This window comes from Hypanus sabinus, chromosome 7, assembly GCF_030144855.1.
Source record: "Hypanus sabinus isolate sHypSab1 chromosome 7, sHypSab1.hap1, whole genome shotgun sequence".
Classification (NCBI taxonomy): Eukaryota; Metazoa; Chordata; class Chondrichthyes; order Myliobatiformes; family Dasyatidae; genus Hypanus; species Hypanus sabinus.
In genome coordinates this window covers 60,456,744-60,480,181 of record NC_082712.1, presented here as the reverse complement: position 1 = coordinate 60,480,181, position 23,438 = coordinate 60,456,744, and the positions used below count along the sequence as shown (strand labels likewise).

At 44.0% G+C, this 23,438-nt stretch overlaps 1 protein-coding gene across 1 annotated transcript in view; it reads left to right on the top strand.

Moving 5' to 3' along the window:
- Positions 1-23,438, top strand: part of cemip2 (cell migration inducing hyaluronidase 2) — a 92,522-nt gene that overhangs the window by 8,725 nt on the left and 60,359 nt on the right. The window contains exons 2-4 of the mRNA XM_059974759.1: positions 11,984-12,347; positions 17,036-17,176; positions 20,796-21,354. Coding sequence (XP_059830742.1) covers positions 11,999-12,347; positions 17,036-17,176; positions 20,796-21,354 — 1,049 coding nt within the window. The 5' untranslated portion in view covers positions 11,984-11,998. The remainder of the gene's footprint in view (positions 1-11,983; positions 12,348-17,035; positions 17,177-20,795; positions 21,355-23,438) is intronic.

Below are 23,438 nucleotides of genomic sequence, written 5' to 3'. Positions count from 1 at the left end.
CCTGCTAGAGCCAACATGCATCCAATTCCTTCTCCAGATTTAATCAGAATTGTTTTTTTTCCATGTTTAAAATGGCCTTCTGCAGGTCGGTAGGTCTTCTTGTATAGTTCTGATTCACTGGTCTTGAATGCCACTCAGGAGACTACGAGTCCACGGCTTTTGCTTTGGGTACGACTGGTATGTTCTTGAAGGCACATATTCATCCACACAGGTCTTGATGGTATTTTTGACAACTGTGGCAAATTCATTTAGATTCCAAGATGAATTCCTTAACATTATCCAGTCCACTGTCTCAAAGCAATCCTCTAAGTGGTCTGCCACCTCCCTTGACTATATCTTCTGGGTCCTCATCACCAGTGCTTCGTGCTGCAGTTTTTAGTCCCTGCCTGTATACTGGGAGTAGAAGAACAGCCGGGTGATCAGATTTTCCAAAGTGCAGGTGTGGGATGGCTCAGTAAGTGGTATAACAGTGGACAAGTGTGTTGGCTCCTGGTGATATCGAGATGGATGCTGTCCTTGAGCCTGATATGTTTTTCAAGCTTTTATCTCTTCAGGAAATTAGGAAGAAGAGAGAATGACTCTGGTGGAAGTGGTCCTTGATAATGCTGGCTGCTTTCCTGAGGTAGTGGGAAATGTTGGCGGAATCCATGGAGGGGAGGCTGGTTTTTGTGATGTGCTGAACTGCTTCCAGCAATGACTGCAGTTTCTTGCGTTCTTGGGCAGACCAGTTCCTGTACGGGCCACGATGCATCAGGATAGATGCTTTCCGTTCATCTGTAAAAACTGGTGTGTGTCAGTGGGGATACGCTGAATTTCATTAGCCTTCTGAGGAAGTAAATAATACAGCACTGGCTGCCCATGTATGTTTGCTTAATCCACGGACTCTGAGTGAGGACGCCCCGCAGTGGGGTGCTTGGTTGTCATTCGGGGCAGTGAACTTTGTGCCGGTGGTATCTGATATAGTTGCTACCAGCAGTGTGAAACACAGTAAGGTGGCAAGCGGTAGCTGGTACAGTACCAGCTTGGACGTCAGCCTGGATTGACCATTCATCTCCTCAGAGGGAGGCTAAGGCTTTGCAGTCATTGCAATAGCAAACAAAACCCATCTAGTGAGTGATGAATCTTCCTTGGCCTGCCCTTTGACTGTTCCTTTGTATAAATATCACAATGCAATACCATAAATGGATAGTGCTGGAAATGGACAATTCCTGAAAATATTCAGGATGTCAGTTCATACCTCAAAGGGGTGAACATGTAATTTACAAAAAAAAAAAGACTTTCTGTCATCATATCCAAATGATGGCATTTGGAAGAGCTATTTAGCTAACACTGGATAGAGTTGCATGGTTATTGGTGACCTAGTTTATAATTAATATCACTAACAGAGATGTCTGAATGTCATAAGTGTGCAGATGATGGAAGTACGAAATAAAAGCAGAAAATACTCAAGTACTCAGCAGTTTGGACAGCAGCTGTGGAGAGCGAAGCAGCCTGAGTTACAGAGCTTTTGCAGCATTTACTATTTTTAAAAAAATTTACAAAGAGTTGTTTCATCAAGTTTGGAGTACTTTGTGCAAATTGTTTCCAACTTAGCAACAGTGATTGGACCTATAAAATCATTCTGTTTTGAGATGTTCTGTTGATGGAATTCTGAAAATAGAATTTAATCCTAACAAGTGTGAGGTGATTTGTCAAATAGGAGTTTTTTATATATATATATCTCTCTCTCTCTCTCTCTCCAATAAATGATGGGTCAGGCAGGAGTGTTGATGACCAGAAACACCTGAGAGTTTAAGTGACAACATGGGTTGTTAGGACGCTAAAGAAGGTACCTGCCATGCTTACCTTCATTGATCAGGTAAAAGTACATAAGATTTGGTATGTTAAGTGGCGGGGTGGAGATGCATCTCTGCCAAAGGAGGGGTAAGGTGCTCTTACCTTCTGCTAGACTGCAGGTCACCCTTGGGCAAGGTGAGGTACCTGCTTAGTCCCTTCAATCAGGGTCTCATGAAGCCTTGGGTGCAGGTGATGGATGGTCGCATGAGCAGCTGATGCATGCCTCAGGTCCTGGTTATGCGACCACTTACGCCAGGCAGACGATACTCTGAAGAGTATTGATAATGGCTGGGGTTAACCGTCTTGTAAAGACGCCACCCAGAAGAAGGCAATGGCAGATATCTTCTATAGAAAAATTTGGCTAGAACATGGCTGTAGACCATGATCGCCCATGTCACGAGATCCACCATGTAATGATGATGATATGTTGGAACTTTACAAAATATAGGGGCTAAATTGCATTTGGAATACTGTGCACTGTTCTGGTTGCCCCAGACTATAGGAAGAATTGAATGTGCTGGAGAGAGTGCAGATATATTGATTGGAGGACTTTCATTGATGGGGAGAGATTAGATCAGCTGAGAGGCAAACTGATAGGATTACAAAGGCCATAGATGGGATAGAACGTAGAACTCTACAGACCCTTCGGCCTAAATGTTGTGTCAACCATGTAACCACTCTAGAAATTGCCTAGAATTACCCCAGCGCATAGCCCTCTATTTTTCTAATCTCCATCTACCTATCCAAGAGACTCTTAAAAGACCCTATTGTATCTGCCCCCTTCACTGTTGCTGGCAATGCATTCCATACACCCACCACACTGTGTGGAAAAACTTACCCCCGACATCCCCTCTGTACCTACTTCCAAGTACAGTCGGCCCTCCTTATCTGTGGATTCCACGTGCACGGATTCAACCAACCGCGGATTGGGAAAACCCGGAAGTTCTCTCTCCAGCACTCGTTGTTTGAGCATGTACAGACTTTTTTCTTGTCATTATTCCTTAAACAAAACAGTATAACAACTATTTACATAGAATTTACATTGTATTAGGTATTATAAGTAATCTAGAGATTATTTAAAAGTAGAGGCAGTCCCTGGGTTATGAACGAGTTCCGTTCCTGAGTCAGGCTTTAGGCCGGATTTGAAGTCGGAACAGGTACATCCGGTATTATTTAGCGTCAGTTAGTAAAACGTTTGTCTTAGTATATAGTATATATTTTACCTTTCTATGCATATAAAACTTAAGAAACATACGTATTTCAATAATTAAACCACTGCGTTGCTTTGTAATATATGTAGCTTTCATCGGGGCAGGGCCTTTCACATTCTTCATTAAAATTGTTCCGATCGTTGACCAACTGTAGCCTAACACTTTTCCAATGACCGATAGTGTTTTACCTCTTTCCGATTGCTTTATTATTTCCACTTTATTTTCAATCATGATCGTAATTATTTTCGTGAACAGAAACACTGCGGATTCAGAGCTGTGCCAGGTCCTAATGTCCACCGCACTGAGACAGGTTAAATAAAGTCCGGGGTTCCGCTGGGGGTCCTAAAGACCACCACACTGAGACAGGTTAAATAAGGGACTTGAGCATCCAAGATTTTTGGTATCCGCGGGTGGGGGGGGGGGTAGTTCTGGAACCAATCCCCCATGGATAAGGAGGGTCGCCTGTACCTTAAAACTATGCCCCCTTGTGTTAGCCATTTCAGCCCTGGGTAGATAAGCAATACCTTTTTCTGATGGTAGAGATACCAATAATAAGAGAGCATGGGTTAAGGCAAGAAGTAGGAATTTTAAGGGGGATCTGCAGGACCTTCTCACAGAGTGGTTGATGTCTGGAATACACTGCTAATGGAGGTGGTGGAGTCCGATACAATGACTACACTTGAATTTAAAGGCATGTCAGTCTAAATAAGCAAGGCATGGAAGAATCGAGTCTTTATGTAAGCAAATGAAATTAGTGCAATTGCGCAAAAAGGTTAGGATGGATATGGTGGGCCAAATCAGTAACTCTTAACTTTAAGTATACTTGTTACTGAAGACCTGTGTATGTTGGAAAGGGGCAGGCTGTTGGTTTCAGAGCTGACTCTATTCTGTTGGATTCACCAATGATAGTCAAATTGGCAAAAATATATATGGCAGCTATTTATCAATGTAAATTTGGAAATGAAAGAGAAGCTAGTTATCTAACTGCTGGGTTCATGGAGGACTGTTCATTGAGGGTAGATTCTGATCTGAAAATGACTTGCTGTCACTTGAAACCAATGTTATTTTCCTTTGGTAATATTTCTGAAGGCGTGGCTTGTTACCACACCAGTGCTGTGGGTTCTGGGGAGCCTAATGTACCCAGTATGGGACCTGCAGACTTTGCTGCCAATATGTCAGTAGTAAGTGTAGGGGTTGGAGTACTGACTTGGCTTCTGTGAGCTCTGTATGAATGGATGCTGTCCTTGATTCTGTCATACAAGCTCCACTTTGAGCAGTCTTGGGGCATTGGTTCCTGGGTGTGTGTATATATAGTCGCTACTTCTGACAGTGGAGTATTTCTTCAGTTCTGCACAGGAACACCAGGCTAGGGTCTTGTGCTCGAGCCCTCGGAGTGGACTTGAACCCATAACCTTCTAATTAAGGCAGGCGACTGACCTGCGGAACCATAGCTGACTCTCCGCTTTTCATGTGGGCAGGAATTCCTGGCTGCTAATCTGCTAACAATGAAAACTGTTGTGGTTTTTTTTGAGTTTTGATTGCAGTAACATTTTTGAGAAATTGCTGAAGTAATGATTTAATTTCTGTGGACGAGAGGGAGCATTTAATTACATTGTGAAGTTTGCCTCCTAGAATTGAGGAGGAATTTTGGAAACCCTTTCATTATCGTACTGTACTGTTTAATGTTTTATTCTCCCCTTCTCAAACTGAATTGGCGCAAAACATCTGTGTTTATGGGCAACATTAATGCTGGTGGCCATCAGCACTGGCAACAAAAAGGAGGCTGTATTCCTTCCCCTCCCTCCATCTTTTTCTGGTTTCTTCACCCCCCCCCCCCCAAATTTCAGTCCTGATCAAGTGTCTCCGCCCAAAATATCAACTATTTATTCCTCTCCATAGATGCTGTTTGACCTGGTGTATTCCTCCAGAATTTTATGTTGAGTTTTGCTCTTAATTCCAAGAAGGAGATCACAGAAAACTTCTTCACCAGAGAGTGAGGAACTGGGAGTAGATTTCATGATATATGTCAGTGATTATAAACCTGATTCCGATTGTGATTTAGAACAGGGGTTCTCAAACTTTATTATGCCATGGAGCAATACCGTGGACCCCAGGTTGGGGGGAGCCCCTGCTCTAGAAGGGTTTGCTGATGTAAGGCCAGGGCAGATGGATGAGCTTGTGTGGAGCATAAATGTCAAAGCAGATATATTGTTATCCAGTAAAAACAGAAAAGGATGGAATAGCTTGGTAGGTCATACAGCACTAATGGAGAGAATTAGGACTTGTGCTTCATATTAAGTTCCGGTTTTATCAGAAGGTTTCCCCTTTTTCTATGGTATTCATTAGTTATTTTAGCACAGGATTTAAGGTAGATTGTTACCTTGGGTAGGCAGGATAGACTGGTTTATAACTTGAGGAGAAGTGGAACCGGCTTGCTCGGGAAGTGTTTCCTTGGAGCTGTAGATTTAGCAGTGGGTTGTAAGCACCGGCTTTTGTCGCAGTTTATTATGTAACCAGATCGAGGAGTCTTCAGCAGGGATGCTTTTATCACCAGGCTGCAGTTGGAGTGCGTCGTTCTCTAGACAGGAGAAGGGAATGTAGGTGTGGGGTTAAGTGGTGGGAATCAAGATGTATTCTATCTAGTAGGCTAGACACTTACTGTATCTCCTGAATCCAGCTATGAGTTGAGCCACTCAGGGTGGCAGAAAAAAATGGCAATCAATTGGAAGACACGCAGCTTCATAATGCTTTTTAAACAGTCAGTTCTTCCTCCTCGGAGTCACTTTAATTATCACTTCCTCTCTGCTGAAACTCAATTATGCCTGATTTGGGATTTTTAGCCATTTTTATTTACATGATATCTGTGGTAAACCCATTGTGTTTGCGGTCATCCCCTGTGTATCTGGGGGAATTGGATGCACTGGGCCAGTAACCAGACAGAATTAAACCTGGAGAAGTTTACTTATTTATAAATCAGAACATTCTGGAAGCACTCTAACAACATCTGTGGAGTTAACATTTCAGTATTAATATCCTTTGTGAATATAGTTTGTTGCTTTGACAAGCGCATTTAGTTTATCTTAAATTGCCTTGAAGAACCAAGGAATATTGGCCTTGGGTGGAATCTCGATTTTGTGTAACACAACATTGTCTCAAAATATTGTGCAGTATTGTATGGAAAACATGTCATAAAATGGGGATCATTCAGCCCATCTAATCTATGCTGGCAGTTGTTGGCATGTATTGGCATTGCTTTTTTCCCCCCAATGACTTTGTTGTTTCCTATTTTGTAGTCCTCTGTCACAGCCCATGTAACCTGGAGGAGAATTGCAAGCGTCACTATATCCTTTTCACTAACCTGGGATGGGATGTGTCCCAACCAGTCAGCCTTTCTGGTATCTTCCCCTCTTCAATACTGAACCAGTAAAAGAGAGCCAGAATGGTCCTTTCAGCTTCTATTCCTCCACCATTCAATATGGTCGGTTCTCACCACTTTCCACACTCCTTGGGCTAGTCACCCAACTTAATCTTTGTGTTTCGATCTCTGCAGAGGGAGTTGAATCCACAGGCACAGCAGACTCCTTCACAGCAAATGAAGTTCAACAACCCAGATTTCAATTATGCTTCTCTTGCTCATTGCCCCAGTTTTCTATCTTTCCCCCTAACCTTCTATCTAATCCATTATGCTGCATGGCTGTCTCGCTGACGTTTTAATTCCATCTCTGCTGTTCACCTTGAGTGCCTTGCTGAAGTAACAAGACTCGCTTTCCTACCACTCGAAAACAGCATCTGACCACCAGGTTTGCAGTATTGGTTCATATGGCCAATTTGAAGGAGATGCCACTTTGTATTGAGGGTTGGAGAATCAAGGCACATAGCTGTGGTACCTGTTCTCACCTTGCTCGAAACGATCTCAAGATTTTTGATGAAAATCTGATGAGTTAGTTCCTACTCATTATCACACAATTCCTTTTTTTGTGGTTGGACATGCTGATTTCAGCATGTGCGATGAATCACTTCCCCCAAAGTTTAAAAAAAACATTGCTCACTTAAAGTCTGATTGTAAGCGCCCTGTTCTGTGGAAAAGGAATGTTTATACTTAGACAAAAGAAGTGGGTTTCAACTTCCAGTAATCTGAAATGAGATAGCTGGACATTTGCAGCCTACTCAGCATTTGAGGAGAGAAGGAGATAAGTTAATCTTTCAGTTGTATACCTCTTTGCTGGATGTGGAGGAAATTGTTGAATAAGCAGTTTGGTGCTTCCATGTTTTATTCCACAGTGCAGAGACTAGAAATGTAGTTTGTGTTCCAAGTGCTGTCCAACTAGACTGTTCTTAGAATTAAGACAGAATGCAAGTCAGACAGTGTGGGTGGAAAGAGAAACAGAGTCGATACTTTAAGATCCAGGACTGTTTGTTAGTACTATTCTGTTCCTGTTGGCTTGATACCGGTATGAGCAAATCAAGTGCTCTCTTTTTTAAAATTTTATTGTCCCTGATAACCTCTGTCATCACTTCACGAATGTGTGTCAGCATTGCTGGTTCCCTTACTTCTGAACTCTAATTTTAGTGTCCGGTTCCCTTTCCCATCCAATAGACTTTCAGTCAAGAGATCTGTGTGACCCTTACTCTAAAAATGAGTGTAATATGTGTGAGATCATTTCACTTGTGTTGAATTGCTATGAAGTGTTCTTTCATCATCTGCTGTTTTCTGTCCACCCAGTGAGGAACTAGGCCCTGCTGACCTTGTGGGATACTGGGGGATGTCCGTCAACAAGTGTCTGCATAATAGCTTGACCTTTATCTGGAGTCAAAGCCTGCACGTCTCATTAGCAGAGCAAACTTCTCTGTGGATTCTGGGTTTCCTGACACTTGATCTTGCTGCAGCTGGTGGGCACCTCCAGCCATGATCAACAATAACGTATTGAGTCAGGTGTATCAAGAGTACTCGCCCCAGGGTTTTCTAACAGGGCTTTGGCTTTGATTTGGCCTAGGAGGGGCTTGTAAATTTAAGCACATGTACTGCATCTAATGAGTCTTGTTGCTCTGGAGAAGCACACACCTAGCCAGTTAATTTCTTATTCCTCTTCTTATTCCCATTAAATCCTCATGCCGTATGTTGTGAAATTTGTTGTTTTGTGGCAGAATATAGTACAGATGCTGTATAAATAAAAATCCTGTCAAGAGCTTTGGGCTTATTTTGTATTCTTAAGTGTGTTAGTGGTAGGATTGTTCTGTTCAAAGCTTCACTTTGACGTGCTTCAGAATAAAATGAGCAGAGGAAGCTCTCAAGGCAGGTACTGCTGCAATGTTAGATGGAAACACAGAGAAGCGTCCAAGAGACATGAGCCAAACACGGGTAAATGGGCTGAGGTGAGACTGGTACTTTGGTCAGCATGGCCAGGTTGAGCCCAGGGGCCTGTTTCTGTGCGTTCTGACTATGAGAATGGAGAGAACACGGCAGGGAGACGTGACAAAGGCAGACTGTGGGGTTGAGGATGGCCCCTCCTGGTTTTGTGGTTTCTGAGACCACTGATGAGGTAAACTTGGCAGCTGTGGGATAAAACAGAAATGTCAAAGTTCTTCAGACAGAGATGTCCTGAATATACAATACTCCGTATTCACTAGAAAGCTTGCAGAGGCTGGAAATACAAAACAACACAGACTCTCGGGGTCAGGCAGTAACGATCGAAATGAATAAACAATCAATATTTTGGGCCAAGACCTTCTTTAGGATTGGAAAAGAAAGAGGGAAGACGTCAGAATAAAAAGGTGGGGGGAGGGGAAGGAGGCGAGCTGGGAAGTGATAAGTGAAGCCAGGTGGGTGGGGAAAGATAAAAGGCTGGATGGGAAGGAGTCTATAGGAGAGGAGAATGGAGCATAGGAGGAGGAGGAGATCCAGTGGGAAGTGATAGGCAGGTGAGAAGAGGCAGGAGGCCATAGTGAAGAATGGAAGAAGAGGGAAGGGTGAGGGAATTTTTTTTAAACCAGATGGAGAAATCGTATTCATACCATCAGGTTGGAGACTACCTAGATGGAATATAAGGTGTTGCTCCTGCACCTTGAGGGTGGCCTTGTATTGGCACTGGAGGAGGCTGTGGACCAATGTGTCAGAATGGGAATTGGAATTAAAATGTATAGCCACTGGGAAGTTCTGCTTTTGGCAGATGAAGCGGTGGTGCTCAACGTAGCGGTCCCCCCAATCTACGATGGGCCTCAGCAGTGTGGAGGTGGTCACATTGCGAGCACCAGACACAATGGGAGACCCGCAGCAGATTTGGAGTTGAAGTGTTGCCTCACCTGGAAGGACTGTCTTGGGTCCTGAATGAAGGTGAAAGAGAAAATGAATGGGCAGGTGTAGACTTTGGCCATTTGCTGGGATGAATGGAATCACAGAGAGAGAGTGGGGGAGGTAAAGATGTGTTTGGTGGTAGGATTTCTTTGGAGATGGTAGGAGTCGCCAAGGATGATGCATTGGATGCGGAGGCTCATAGGGTGGTAGGCAAGGACAAGAGGAGCTCTGTCACTGTTGGGGCGGCAGGACGATCGGGCGATGCAGACATTTGGATAGTGGAGGAAATGCAGATACCTTGAGTCCTGTTCATCCGTCCTCAAACCCTTGAATGAATTTCACTGCACATATTGAAATAGTCAATCTTCCCTTAAAAAGTGGCCAACAAATGTGGGAAGCATTATTTATATGTAGTGTATAAAGTACAAAATAAAAGCCAGAGTAGGCTTTGCACTGTCGTCTCAATCAATAGGTTGACAACTGATCTTCTGTCTTAAACACCCGCGTAGCTCCCCCTTTCTACTGATTCCTTTGTTCTTCCTAGGTACCCTTGGGATCGAGGGTAACTCCTCCCACGTTGCTTGCTTTGATCACATCCTTTCCTTTGCCTGCCTGGTAGTCTGCTCTGTGATGGGTCGGAATCATGTGTCAGCTTTTAGAAATCTGCTGTTGGACAGGTCATAGCAAATGCCTGAGAGCAGCTGGGGTCAGTGTTGGGTTACTGGGCAAAGGACATCTCTCTTCAATTACGTGTCCTAAATTTGGAAGATTTGGCAGTGACAGAGTTGTGGTATCTCTCTTGTGCCTTGAGTTGGTCCAGATCTCAGATGCTTATAGGTGAGCAGAAATCATTGACCCATATCCAAAAATAACCACCTTACTGTTCCAAAAGATTTTAAAATAGGTGTGCTTTTTTAAAAACAGGATCAGGCTGATTAGAGTAGCATATTTAACCTGCTGTATAGTCTCCAGTCTTACTGCCACCAGAGTGTCTTATTTCACCTCCCGTTCTTCAATGAGAGACCACACCGAACAGGACAGACAAACAGCCAATATGCAAAAGAGAACAAAATGCAAATATGAAAGAAGAAAATAGTAATAAATAAGCATAAATATCAGGAGCATGAGTTCAAGAGTCCTTAAAAGTGAGTCCATAGGGAACAGTTCAGTGAGGGGGTGAGTGAAGTTATCCCTTTTGGTTCAAGAGTCTGATGGCTGAGGGGTAATAACTGTTCCTGAATCTGGTTGTGTGGGTCCTAAGGCTCCTGTACCACCTTCCTGATGACAGCAATGAGAAGTGAGCATGGCCTGGGTGATGGGGTCCCTGATGATGGATGCTGCTTTCCTGTGACAGCGCTCCATATAGATGTGCTCAGTGGTGTGGAGGCCTTTACCCATGATTGGCCATATCCACTATTTCAGAAGGAATTTCCATTCAAGGGCATTGGTATTTCCATACCAGGCCATGATGTAACCAGTCAATAAACACTCCCCCACACATCTATAGAAGTTTGTCAAAGTTTTAGATGTCATGCTGAAACTTTGCAAATTTCTCAGAAGGTAGAGCGATTCTGATGATCCAGTTTAGAAGTGTCAGGCATGGATCAGGAGTAGGACATTCACCCCAAAGTCTCACAGTTCTTGTTACACGTCCCATTTCATGGTGGTGCCTCAGGGAATATGGCCTGCTGGTGATGCAGCCCTTCACTAAATGGTGGACCATTCAGCCCTCTGAGGTGGAGGATCTCAAGACTCTGCCTTGATGCAGGAGGTTCCTTTGGCCAACACCTTGCAGGCTACGTTGCAGTGTTAACTCCATGCTGTTTGGCTATAAGGAATTGTGAGACACACTGAGGTGGTGAAATGTGCTATACGTGGGGAAGTCTCTCCAGTTATTTCTTTTGATTCCACAGCACAGGACCTAGTGTTTTGTTTCATTCTGTGGACGAACGCAAGCAGATGGTGTAATTTGTAGAGTTCCTCTTCAAGGATAGTTGAATCAGATTACCTTTAGGCATGCTGGCAGTCCCCAGTAACAACACCCATTGAGTGTCAAGGTAATGCCTCCTTGGATCATTACGCACCAGTTAGTAAGCAGACCAGACTTGGCGGGGTTTTTGCTCTGAAGTGCTCCCTGCTAAGTTGGAAGCCCTTTCTCTTAGTGAAATAGCTAATTCTGTTATTTCTAAACCGCAGCACAGGGACACAATCGGTATAAAGCCCCTTATTGTTCACAGCCTGCTTTTGTGTGGTGCTTTGTCGAGAGACACTCTGAAAGGGTGGCCTAATCCATTCAGTATAGGATGAAAGAAGTGCAGTAAGTCGCAGTACGGAAACTCAATTAAGATTGTAGCCTCAGGGCGTAGTCTGCTCTGTAAGTGAGTGATGGCAGAAAGGGAGAGATTTTGCTGAACGTACACAAAATTCTGGAGGAACTCAGCAGGCCGGGCAGCATCTGTGGGAAAGAGTACGGTTGATGTTTCGGCCAGAAGCGTTGACTGTATTCTTTTCCATAGCTGCTGCCTGGCTTGCTGAGTTTCTCCAGTATTTTGTGTGTGTCGCTTGCATTTCCAGTACCTGTAGATTTTCTCTTGTTAGAGATTTTGCTTGTAAAGTTGCAGCCTAACTGTGTGTTCTACTTTAGCCTCTAGGTGTCAGCATGCAAGAGGACTGGAGTCTGCCCCGCCCCTCCCCGCCTTACTCCCCAGCTCCCAATGGGAGGCCTTGCCATAACTCGGCTGGTTACATGCCCGGCAGAGTGATGCCCGTCCGGCCGCCTCCCGCGCCTGCTGTGGGCAGCCACTCTGCGCAGTGGTCTTTCTCCAAGGCAGAGAACCAAGCCACCTTCGTTGCCAGAGGAGGCGAGCAGTGGCAGGAGTCTGAGGCAGCGAAGAGGAGGAGGAGGAAACGAGTGACAAACAGTCTTGTGTGTGTTGGCGTTTGCCTTGGAGTATTTTTTATTGTGTTGGCTGTTGTATTTGGCACCAACCCGGGTCCTGAGCGCGATGGTAAGTGACAAGTTAAGGATGCAATCCATGTGGGGTGTTGATTTACTGAGTGGGCTGTGGCCTATGGGTATTATGTTTGGATGTATGACTGTTTATTGGGCCTCTTCACGCTGTGGAATCTCATTGTGCTAATACACAGGCTCCCTCAAATAGCAATGATATTTTTGTGAGGAAATACCTCTTAGTTTGCAGTTTATTCTGTCTGCAAGGTAATTTTTATTAGCACTTTCATTGGGAGTAATCTATATTTTGGGAACACACGGCATGCAAACAGCACCTTGGCCCAATTAGACCACGCCGACCAAGATTCCCATCTTGGCTAGTCCCATTTGACCATGTTCTCCTCAAACCTTTTCTATCTATGTACTTGTCCATGTGCCCTTTAAGTGTTGTTATTTTACCTGCCTCAACCACTTCCTCTGACAGTTCAATCCATATAGACAACCGTCTGGGTGGAAAAATTTGCTCCGCCAAGTTTTTCTGAAATCGCTGTCCTCTCATCTAAACCTATTTTCTCTGGTTCTTGATTCCCAAGACTGGGGATAAAGGCTGTGTTCACCCTTTGCCAGCCTCTCATGATTTGTATAACTTTAACATCACCCTCCATTCTCCTTTGCTCCAGTGAGGAAGTGCTTAAGCTATCTGCATAACGAAGTGCCTCGAGTTCAGCAACATCCTCATAAATCCCCTTTGAAATCTTTCCAGCATAATGGTATCCTTCCTTTTGCAAAGTGACCAAAACTGAATACAGTATCCTGACTGGGACTTTAGCATCGTCTTGTACATCTGCAGCATAGAATTTCAGCTTCTATACTCAGTGCCCTGCGTGCCAAAACCTCATTCCACGTCATGTCTACCAGTGATGCCAGGGAATCTTGTGCTCTGTTCCACCATACTCCCCACTGTAAAAGCCCTACCCTCATTTGACCTTCCAGAATGCAACACCTTACTCAGCCAAATTAAACTCCATTTGCCATTCCTCGGCCCAGTAGATCAAGTTCTGTAAATCCTCCTCCAATCATTGATCTAGAAGACACCTAGTAATTGGCCTAGTACTGACCCTTGGGGAACACTGTTATTCATAGGCCTCCAGTCTAGAAAAAGCCTGTCTACAATTAAGCCAACTGTGTATCCAACTAGCCAGCTTTCCCCAGATCCCATGTGATCTAACTTTCCACAGTTGTCTACCATGCAGAACATTATCAAGGCCTTACTGAAATCCATATAACTACATCCGTTACCTCCCCATCTCCTTTCATCTGTCTTATCATCCCTCCTGTATCTGGTTCCACTTACCCTCACTGTCCCTTTTTCCCTGTTCCCTCCCCTTATCTGGCTCCACCTGCCCTTTTTTTTTCTCTCTCCTTACCTGTTTCCACTGGCCATCCACCAGCTCCTATCACCTAGCAATCTCTGTCCCATTCCTCCCTTTCACCTTATACTGGCTATCTTTCCTCTCCAATCTCTTTCCTGATGCAGGGGCTCAACCCAAAGTACGGACCATCCCTTTGCCTCCACGGATGCTGCATGCCCTGCCGTGTTCTGTTTCTAACACTCGCAGTGTGTTTCAAACCCCTACCCCTCTCTCTGTTTCAAAAAAAAAGTTGCCTTATAAATCTCCTTTTTAAATATCCCCTCTCACCTTAAGCCCATGTCCTTCAGTATTTTGCATTTCCAGGGGAAAAAGTCATCCTGTATCCCTCTGTTCCTGGTCTCGTCATGTGTATGTTTCAACTCCTCTTAAACTTAGCCAATTCACCTGCTTCTGCTGCCTCCCCTGCAACATGTCACACACTCTGGGAGGGGGTAGGTGGGAAGACAAACTTCCAATAAACTTTCACTCTCTTGCGTTAAATCTGTGCTCTATTGTATTTGACATTTGTGCTCTGGTGGAAAAATACCACATTCAGTCCCTTGTAAGAGTATTCAGTCCCCGACCCATTGAGTATTACAACCAAGGATTTTGATCAATTTAACTGACAACTTTTATTTGTGAATTCACATGTTCCTTTTTCACATTAGATTCCCCCCCCCAAAAAAAAAACTAGGGAAGATTGTAAAACATGAAAAACTGAAAATTAAAAAAAAAACTGATGTCATCAGTTCAAAAGTATTCATCCCTCTTTGCGCAGTACTTAGTTGAACCGCCTCCGGCAGCTGTTACAGCCAGAAGTCATTTTGGGTAAGTCTCTATTAGCTTTGCACAACATGGTGGAGCAAGATTTCCCATTCCTCCCTGCAAAATTGCTCAAGCTGTGCCTGGTTAGTTGGGGAGCGACAGGAGAGAGCAATCTTGAAATCTTGCCAGAGATTGGACCTGACAGAAAGAGGGGATATTTATTCTTATGAAGTCATTGAAAACAAGTTTCTACATGAAAATATTGGGTGAGTTGGTAAGGTAATATCCAATATTGCACCTGAGGAAAGCTAGCATAGTAATTACAAAGGGGATTAATCCTTTTTTAGCCTCAATTTTGGTTTTTAATTATTAGTTGTCAAGTTCTGGAATTTTTCTTTTGATTTGACATAGAACCATAGAACAGCACAGTACAGGCCCTTCAGCCCTCCACGTTGTGTCGACCCATATATTCCTTAAAAAATGATGCACAATATTTTGTAGATGAGCTCAAAAGTCCTACTTCAATATATTTTAAATTTAGAAAATGATACAGTAAAATGTGAAAATGGTTGTGGGGGCTGAATGCTTTTTCAAGACGCTGTATCGTACTTACGCATTTTGTAATTTTATATACTTCTGTGATTGCCTTTCATCTTCTGACGTGTCTGAGAAAATAAGGCAGGTTTGCTCAATCGTTTGTTATAGCTACTACCCTTCAATCCAGGCAACACCCTGCTGAACGTATATCCACCCTTTGCAAAGCCTCCACATTATTCCAAATGTCACTGAACCAAAATTTTATAGAGCTGCAACGTGACTTGCTGACTTTTGTCCTCTCCGATGAAGGGAAACATGCCGCCCCAGATTCACTTATTTATCATATGTACTTCAAAAGAAAGACATCGTTCATGTTAGCAACCAGCACAGCCTGAGGATTTTCTGAGGACAGCCTGCAAGTGTCACCACACATTCCAGTGTCAGCATAGCATGCCCACAATGTTTGGCAAGATCCCGCGTCCTTTCAGAGTTTTGTGTGCAGTTGTTCGAAGAATGAGTGGGATGTCTAAGAAACCGACAAAATTCTAATGGGATGACAGACTAGCTACAGGGAGGATATTCCCAATGGCTAACGTTCAGAACCAGGACCACGGACTCGGGATACAGAGCATTCCTTTTAGAACTGAGGCAGGGAATTTCTTTGCCCTGATGAACGAGTGTAAGTCCCTACTTCAGGAAGCAGCGGTTAGTGTAGTCATTCTATAGCACTAGCAATGACCAAGTGGGGTTCGACTCCCGTCACTGTCTGTAAGGAGTTTGAACGTTGTCTCTGTCAACGCGTGCGTTTCCTCTGGTTGTTCCAGTTTCCTTCCACACTCCAAAGACACAGGCACAGTTAGTGGGTGGTTGGCGCCGGAGGCATGGTTCTATTTGTGGGTTACCTCAGCACAATCCTAGCTGATTTAATTTGCTATAACTAGTACATTGCACTGTATGTTTTGATGTTTCTGTGACAAATGAAGCTCATCTTTTTCTCTTATCATTAAACATAGTCAAGAAGAAGTTGGTGATGTTTCTTGATATGAGGAGAAAGTGGGAATAGGGCTCTATAGTAAGTGACCAACCCCTGATCATGTTTCCAATTCTGCTTCTCCAGCAAAAACTAGTCACTATCCTTGGAAGAGAATGAAAATATTTTGTGGTTTTGCTCCTATATCCCCATATCACTGAATTAATTATCAGAAACTTAGCAAAATGCAGGTACAAAGTTTTGGTTTCTCAGTCTGGGAATTGATGCCCATCAAACAGATGCATTGTGAGCATTTGAAAGGGAACAGGATAAATAGTGCTATTGGGAATGGGGAGGAAAGGCTTTGAAAGAGCTAGCCTGGTCTTGATGGGCTGATCAGCCACCTTTGCTGCTTACCCTGATGGAGATCTGAGAGTATTGGATAAATCAGAACCTCAGTCACTGGGGGCACTTTGAAGATGGTGGATCCTTGGGGTTTTGAGGAAGGACTTTGAAATGCAAGGGGAAATGAGCATTTGGAATGTGGTATTTGAAAGAGCAGAAACCCGACAGGGTTGAGTGCTGGGAGGTATAGTATGAAGATGATAGCCTGCAGGGCCTCTAGTTGTATTGTGATAATAACATGACTCCTTCCAGAACTAGCGAAGCCCGGAGCAGAAAATGAGGCCATTTGGCCCCTTGTGTCTCTGACAGCTCTTTGGAATGAGACCCAACTCTTTCCCACAGGCTGGTAATTTATTTCTTTTTGGCTAATTATCCAATTTCCCCCTCTAAGTGCTGCTGTCATCACCCTTTCACCAAGCACATTTCCAGATCATAACCCCTCACCACCTCGCCTGGCCCTTTCACCAACCAGTACTTTCAGTCTATGGCCCTCCGGCTAGTTTGAAGCAATTTCCCCTTGTTGGTTCTGTAACCCGTCACAGTTTTATCAAAAGGAAAAAGTGCTTAAGATGCGGAATCCTGGAGTCGTGCTGTCTCGGCAGAGGATAATCTCCAGTGGCTGGTAACTGATGTGGATTATTTGCTGTGTTGTTTCAGAGAACTGTCCAGATCATCAGCTGGGATTTACAAACTGGGACCCAGGTCACAATGAACAGAGGCGAGTTGTCATCGGGAAGGGCGATCGGTTTAGACTGGTTTCATCGGCTACGCTTCACTCCATCACCATTCAACAAGGAGGTGAGGTGGCAATTGCATTGTTCAAGTCTATTTCTGGATTCTTGTGATTAACTCTGTGAAGTACTTCCAACCTCCTGGTTCAGAGGTGAGCATACAACTACTAAGGTCTACGTCTATCCCTGAACCATCCTTGCTTCCCACCTCCTGCAACACAACCCCTGCACTCACCTCTATCCCCACCACCAACCTTAAATAGAGCATAGAACATTATAGCACACAGCTGGCCCACAATACTGTGCCAACCTTATAACCTGTCCTAAGATCAATCTAATCATTCATGGCCCTCCATTTATCATCCGTGTGCTTATCTAAGAGTATCCTGAATGTCCCACACAAAGTGCTGGAGGAACTCGGCAGGTCAGGCAGCATCAATGGAAATGAATAAACAGTCACCATCTTCAGAGTCTTGAAGAAGGGTCTCGGCCCAAAATGTCAACTGTCTATTCCTTTCCAAAGCCGCTGCCTGACCTGCTGAGTTCCTCGAGCATTTTGTTGTATGCGCATTGCTCTGGGTTTCCAGCATCTGCAGGCATTCTTGGTGTATGTTCTTTAATGTCCCTACTGTATCTGCTTTTACCGCCGCCCCTGGCAGCATGTTACATGCATTCACCACTCTGTTTGAAACAAACCTTGCCTCTGACAACACCTAGACTTTCCTCCAAAGTTGTGCTCCCTCATATTAGCTCTGTATTTCCTTCTGTTGGCCTTGTGTTTCTACTTTGTCTCTTCAATTAGTTTTACTTTGCTTTTGTTCTAGTTTCTCTTCCCTTTCCCTCTGCACACCCTACTTGGTATTAGTTTATTAATATCATATATGTTGAGATTTGGTGGGAAGGGTTTGCATGCCATGCATAAGCAGATAGAGGAAAGAGAACTGAATACAGAACATGGTGCGGCAGCTATAGAGGAAGAGCAATGCAGTTCAACAAGTGCAAGGACTACATTAGAAGATCAAGAGTTCGTTTTTAGCATATGTGCTAAAAGTTGAAGTGTCTGATAGTAGTGGGCTGGAAGCTGCCCTTGAGCCTGGTCCGAAGTAGTGGTTTCAAGCTTTTGTATCTTCTGCTCAATGGAAGAACAAAGAACTGTATTATGTACAGTTCTGGTCACAGAATTATAGGAAAGATGTCAACAAAATAGAGAGAGTACAGAGGAGATTTACTAGAATGTTACCTGGGTTTCAGCACCTAAGTTACAGAGAAAGGCTGAACAAGTTAGGTCTTTATTCTTTGGAGCATAGAAGGTTGAGGGAGGACTTGATAGAGGTATTTAAAATTATGAGGGAGATAGATAGACTTGATGTGGGAGATAGATAGAGTTGACGTGGATAGGCTTTTTCCATTGAGAGTAGGGGAGATTCAAAAAAGGGGACATGAGTTGAGGGTTAAGGGGCAAAAGTTTAGGGGCAACACAAGGGGGAACTTGTTTACTCCGAGGGTGGTAGCTGTGTGGAATGTGCTTCCAGTAGAAGTGGTAGAGGCAGGTTCGATATTGTCATTTAAAAAAAATGGATAGGTATATGGACAGGAAAGGAATGGAGGGTTATGGGCTGAGTGCAGGTCGGTGGGACTAGGTGAGAGTAAGCGTTCAGCACAGACTAGAAGGGCCGAGATGGTTTGTTTCCGTGCTGTAATAGTTATATGGTTATATAAGCTGCTGGAGGAACTCAACAAGTCAGGCAGCATCTGTGGAGGGAAATGGCGAGTCGACGTTACAGGTTGAGACACATCATCAGGACTGAAAGAATGATCCTTGATTATGGTGGCTGCTTTCCTGAGGGGCAATGCATGCTATAGAAAATAGGTAGCCTTCTCAGTGGCCTTGGTGGTAAGGTGATTAAGTAGTCAAAGAAGTAATCTATTGACTAGAACCATTGTTCGGGAAATGTGAGTTCAAATCCCATCATGCACCAAGAGCTTAAATAATGACTTTAGGCAGAAAGTGATATATCTGTGGAATTCTTTGCCACAGGTGGCTATAGAGGCCACGTCATTGGATATTTTCAAGGCAGAAGTTGATAGATTCTTGATTGGTCAGGGCATGAAGGGAAAGAGGGAGAAGGTGTGAGATTGGGGCTGAGAGGAAAATAGATTAGCCATGGTAAAATTGAGGAGCAATCTTGATGGGCCAGATGGACTAATTCTGCTCCTATATCTTATGATCTATGATCTTATGAGATAGAAAGCAGCACGAAGCAGGAAATCTGTTGTATGTTACCTTGTAATTCTGGACCCTGAACTATTCTAGCAAGCCACTCATTTAGGTTGTCATTCAAATAAATGGCCACAATATCAATAACAACTGAATATAAAAATACCATTTATAGTCTTATAGTTGTAATTGATTTATTTTTGTTAAATGTACTGATATACAGTGGAAAGCTATGGTTTTGTCTACCATCCAGAAAAATCATTCCATACATAAATATGTTGACGTAGTACAAAAGAGGAAAGAAGGAATGTAGTGTTTCCAGTCACAATTACAGAAAGAGTGCAGTGCAGGTAGACAAAGTGGAATGGCAATGATGAGTTACCTGTAGATTGAAAGATAAAGAGTTAAAGTTTTTTGTAAAAGAGATTCATTCAAGAGTCTTGTAGCAATGGTATAGAAAGTCTCTGTGACCCCAGTAGTGCATGTTCTCAAACTTCCCTATCTTCTGCCCAAAGGGAGGGCGAGAAGAAAGAATGACGTGGTAGGTCATTTTAGATTCTGTGCATTTAGTAGTAGTTCGTAATTCTCTTATAGAATTGTGGTAAAATCAGCCATTTGTGAATACACAGCACTGTCTGGTGTTACTGTTTAAGCTGGAAAGTTTCACATTTCAGGTCAAGGTCCACGGTCTAAACTGGTTGGTGTGGGAGATTAAATGGTGGCCTTCTGGAGATATTTATCATGATCAAAGGATCTGATGGGGTAGAGGGAGAGAGACTCCTCCAGTGAGGGATTGAGCAACGCAAAACAAAGAACGTAATCTTAAAGTTGGAGTTGGCTAGCTCATAGGTGGTGTTGGCAACAAATCTCTATGTAAAAGGGCTGTGGAATTGGGAACCTTCTCTTCCCCTACCCTCGTGTCTCAGATGTTGCTGTCACTTGGGAATTAGTGGACAAACTTGAAATTGAGATTAAGGGATAAAAAAAAAACCTACTGGAGGACCTCAGTGGGTCAGGCAGCATCTGTGCAAGGAAATGGACAGTTGATGCTACGGGTCGAGAACGTTCATCTGGACTGAACAATAGAGCGAGATGGCTGGTATAAAGAAGTGAGTGGAAGGAGTGGAACAAGAGCTGGCAAGTGATAGGTGAGTGCAGGTGAGGAGGGGAGACAGTCAGATGCAGGAGGGAAGACTGGGAATAGCACAGAGGTTATACCGTGCTTGGTGAAAGACTGAGAAATGTTTCTTAAATGGGATATGTGGAGTGAGATTTAAATTGGCTGCCTTCTTAGTTGAACAGTAGAATGATTTTGGAGGTGGATGATCATCTGCTTCTATCTCCCATGAGAGCAAAGAGAGACTCTTCCTCTTTCCTTGTTTGGTCTCGGAGCCAGCTATGATCCATCTGGCTGGTACACCTTTACAACGTCAGCATTCTGAGAGCTGTCTCTTTTTGTATTGCGCAGGAGAGTTGGTCTTTGCTGACAGCAGGGATGGTTCCAGAAACATTTCCTTAAAGTGCAACTACATCCTGGTGAAGGATGGAGGGGCGCTTCACATCGGGGCAGAGAAATGCCGCTATAAGTCTCGAGCCACCATCACGCTGCGCGGTCGGTCGGACAAGGGTGAAGAGGTGCCGGGCTTTGGCAAGAAGTTCCTGGGAGTGGATGCCGGCGGCACGCTGGAACTCCACGGGACCGCCAAGACGGCATGGACGCTGCTGGCCAAGACCTTGCCGCCCTCCGGTCTGGAGTTTGGGTCGTACGCTGAGAGGCCACCCACCCGAGGTTTGAACGTCCGTGTGGTGGACCAGGACACGGGGCAGGTGCTGCTGGCAGACAGGTTCGACACACACGACTTTGCCAATGAAAGCATAAGGCTCCAGAACTTGCTGCAGTCCCAGGACTCTGGCAGGATCATCGCCATTGCAGTGAGGGACTCTGCTGCCAAGAATCTCCTTCGGGAGACGAAATACTCTATTCAGAAGCTGCTTGGCAGTAGACTCGTTCACGACTTGAGATACAGGTGAGATGTAATTGAGTTACTCATTCTTGCAGAGGATGCCTTTAATAATTTGTGTTGAAAATGCAATCACTACTAATAACCTTGTGTTTTTTTTTCCTGAATGGTACAGGGCTCAGCTCGCAGTAACACTGCCTCTCTGTGACCACATGGGTGCTCTAGTTTCCTTCCACATCCCAAAGAGTGGTAGATTAAATGGTGCCTCTAACTTGTCCCTAGTGTGTTGCTGAGTGGTAGAATATGGGGAGAAATGCAGGAATGTGGCAAGAGCTAAATGGAGGAATGGGATTACTTGGTGAACCAAAACAGACTTGATGGGCCGAACAGAACATGGTTTAATAACAAGGCATTGGTCATTTTTTTGAATTTCTCCTCTCATTGGAAGAGACTACAGGTGAGAGACATACAGAGTCACTCAGAGTTAGCAGGCAGCAAGAAGAGGAGAAGTAGCTAATTGTCCATTATCGCAAAAATGTCAGAGTCTAGAAAATGGGAAGTGTTGTTGCCATTGTGTTGGTGAGGGCATACCTTAGAACTATGTACAGTTCTGGTCTCCTCACCCCAAGAAAGATGACGACAGCTTCAGAGACAGTTGGAAAGTGATTCACTAGACTAATGCCTGGGCCGAGAGGAGTGTCTCATCAGGAGAGGCTAAATAGGTTGGACTGCAATCTCTAGAATTCTTGCGAATGAGGGGTAACATTATTGAAACATATGAGATCCTAAGGGGGCATGATGGAGTACATGTTGAAATGTTTTTGCCAATGGGAGGGTCTCAAACACGGGGCCAGAATTTCAAGTTAATGGGCTTGTCATTAACACCTATCTACATATAAATTTCTTCTTGCAAAGAGTGATGAGTCTCTGGGCTTCTGTCTTTGAGTACAGTCGACACTAGGAGTATTTAAAATGGAGAAAGGTACATTTTCTTTAAAAGATCAGGTAATCGAGGGCTAAGGGAACTGGCACAGAGGAGGAATTGAGACCTGGGGTTATTTAGCCATGATATTGAATGGTGGGACATGTGTTCTCCCTGATCGTATTTTCCTGTGTTTCCCTTTAAGTCTGATAGGTCATTTGGCTTCAGCTCCGTTCCAGATCTGTTCCTGTTTGAGCAATTTGGACTGTGAATTTTGCATTTCCCAGTCAGCATTGCTCCAGCTGTGACTTACTATCTGAAATTCAAATCTATAAATTTATTAATCACTTGGGTTCTGATTGGCATTTATTGTCCTTCCCTTGACAAGATGGTGGAGAGTCTCCTTTTGAATGGTTGCAGTCCATCTTCACATGGACATGATAGTAGTGTGCCCATGTCTGAGGGCATCTAAGATGGGGAGATGCACAAGGGCATTTCTTAGAAAGAGCACAATTCCAGCTTTTAATTTAACATGAACGCCGTCAATGCAATTTGATGGTTAAATGGTGATGAAGCTGAAGAAACTGTTGGACAACAACCCAAGACAATGGATGGAACCAGCACAAAGAATGCAAGTTGCCTCTAAATACAATTTTTCCACGAATGTCCAGAGCTCCATTTAAGCTGGGTTCTCATGCAGATTCCTTGATCTGAACGCGAGCCATTCCCCCTTCCGCAAGTAGTTTCCTGGCTGGCATGTCTCAAGCTGGTCGAGGTCTCAGAATAAGGGGTCAGGGTTTTTCACTTGGATAGGGGTAGTTCTTGTGATTGTAGATCTTTGTAACTTGCTTCAATAGGTTGAGAAGTTGAGTACAAGTTGCCTTAAAACTGAGATCAATAGACTCTTGGACTCCAGTGGGATCAAGGACTGTGGACAACTGGTAGGACAAACTGTGATGACATTCAATAGCGGGGCAGCTGAAGGGAGCAGATTGCTGATTGCCGATTCTGCATCTTGAGTTTTTTTTTCTCCTGCTCTTTTTAAGAAATTTTTTGGGAACCTGACTCTTTGATTTGGCCCTGCTCTCAAATGTGCAAAATATGATCTGATAACTCCTCGGTTTTGTCATATGCTTCCTAAAGGCACAGCATAAAGACTTACACATCTTGTGCAATCACCTACATTTCCAGTCAAGAGCCACAATGTAATGAGCAGGAATTTAACAGA